Below are 1,207 nucleotides of genomic sequence, written 5' to 3'. Positions count from 1 at the left end.
AACTTTGCGTTACAATGACGCCAGGAGGCACGAGACGCGACATAAGTTGCGTCAACACAACGTCCTCTACTTCCACACATGTGTATTTCAAAGAATATGTTTCGCTACGATTATTACTGGGCCATGAAGTGGAGTTCAGCTGCAGCAGTTGAGCGCTACCGGGACGTAAATCAATGGTGCGCAATGTACACACCTCCGTGAGAGGGACATAACCCCACATCAGCACACGCCGTTCCTCAGGCAGGGCGTTGTGCCGCTCATCGCGGGCCACAACCTCCACAACCAGCAGCATATTCTCTCCACGATTTTGGAAAATGAGTGGCTCCGTCGGGGCGTCCTTTAACACGGTGTAGGTGGCCCCAACGAAGGCGCATGCCACTCGGTCGTAAAACGTCATGTGAAGTGCAATCGCGTACTGAAGCTCAGGGACCATCGGCCACTCCTCCCACACAAACCGCGCCGTGAACAGTCGGCCCCCCACGGCGTCGCTCGACGCCTTGCACTCCCACGTGTCGTGCCGGATGGCGCTTGACAGGAGCACGCGGGCCGTTTGTTCCGCAGAGCGACTGCGGCCCATTCCGCACCTTTTTTTTCTTTTGTGTGTATGTGTATATATATGTGTGGGGGGTGTACGCTTCCCTCGTGCTTATAACGCAGCCGGTAGACCGCACTGTGGGCGGGAGAAAGTGAATTGACAGACAGATGGAGAAGAAACAGGCAGCCAAAAAAAAAAAGAAGAGACACTCACAAAAAATTTATGAAATTTTTTGTTTCCTTTTTTTTTTTTTTAATTATTTCAACGGCTAAACAAAATCAAAATTAATAAAAAATAAAAAATAAAAAATAATAAAAAAAAGGGTCCAGAAACTGAAACAAACAAATAAATAAAAATAAAATAAAATAAAACAACAACACAAAATAATTTCTCCAGAGATGCCCCAGCGGTATTATGCGCATCTACAGACACAAAAGAAAATGCTTGTGGCGTGTGTGTATTATTTGTGTGTGGAGTGGGGGAGGGTCAAATAAATCGTTGTGGCCATCTTCATTCCTTTCCTTTTCAAATATCCTCCACTCCTCCCCAACACAGTCACCCTCCCTCCCTTGCAATGGAGCTTCCGCCTCATTTATACAAGAGCACTCGGCTGATGCTTCCACGGCTTCCCATTTACATTGGCAATTGTCTCGAGAACCTTCACATGTGTGC

General features: G+C 47.3%; 2 protein-coding genes across 2 annotated transcripts, besides 4 other annotated features; both read right to left on the bottom strand.

The window, feature by feature from the left end:
* Tc00.1047053482097.10 (hypothetical protein, conserved) lies at positions 1 to 577 on the bottom strand (the record flags this gene model as incomplete). The annotated part of the gene is made up of 1 exon (XM_797107.1): positions 1 to 577. A coding segment is annotated over one exon (577 nt), but the record flags the coding sequence as incomplete, so codon positions are not given.
* Positions 1 to 1,207: a sequence feature (heterozygous, Esmeraldo-like haplotype).
* Positions 776 to 797: a sequence feature (AT_rich).
* Positions 806 to 856: a sequence feature (A-rich).
* Positions 879 to 909: a microsatellite.
* Positions 1,128 to 1,207, bottom strand: Tc00.1047053482097.20 (hypothetical protein, conserved; the record flags this gene model as incomplete). Its single annotated transcript, XM_797108.1, has 1 exon — positions 1,128 to 1,207. A coding segment is annotated over one exon (80 nt), but the record flags the coding sequence as incomplete, so codon positions are not given.

Source organism: Trypanosoma cruzi, genomic scaffold, assembly GCF_000209065.1.
Source record: "Trypanosoma cruzi strain CL Brener 1047053516867 genomic scaffold, whole genome shotgun sequence".
Taxonomy (NCBI): Eukaryota; Euglenozoa; class Kinetoplastea; order Trypanosomatida; family Trypanosomatidae; genus Trypanosoma; species Trypanosoma cruzi.
The sequence above is the reverse complement of the archived record's forward strand: the minus strand, read 5'-3'. Positions and strand labels throughout refer to the sequence as shown.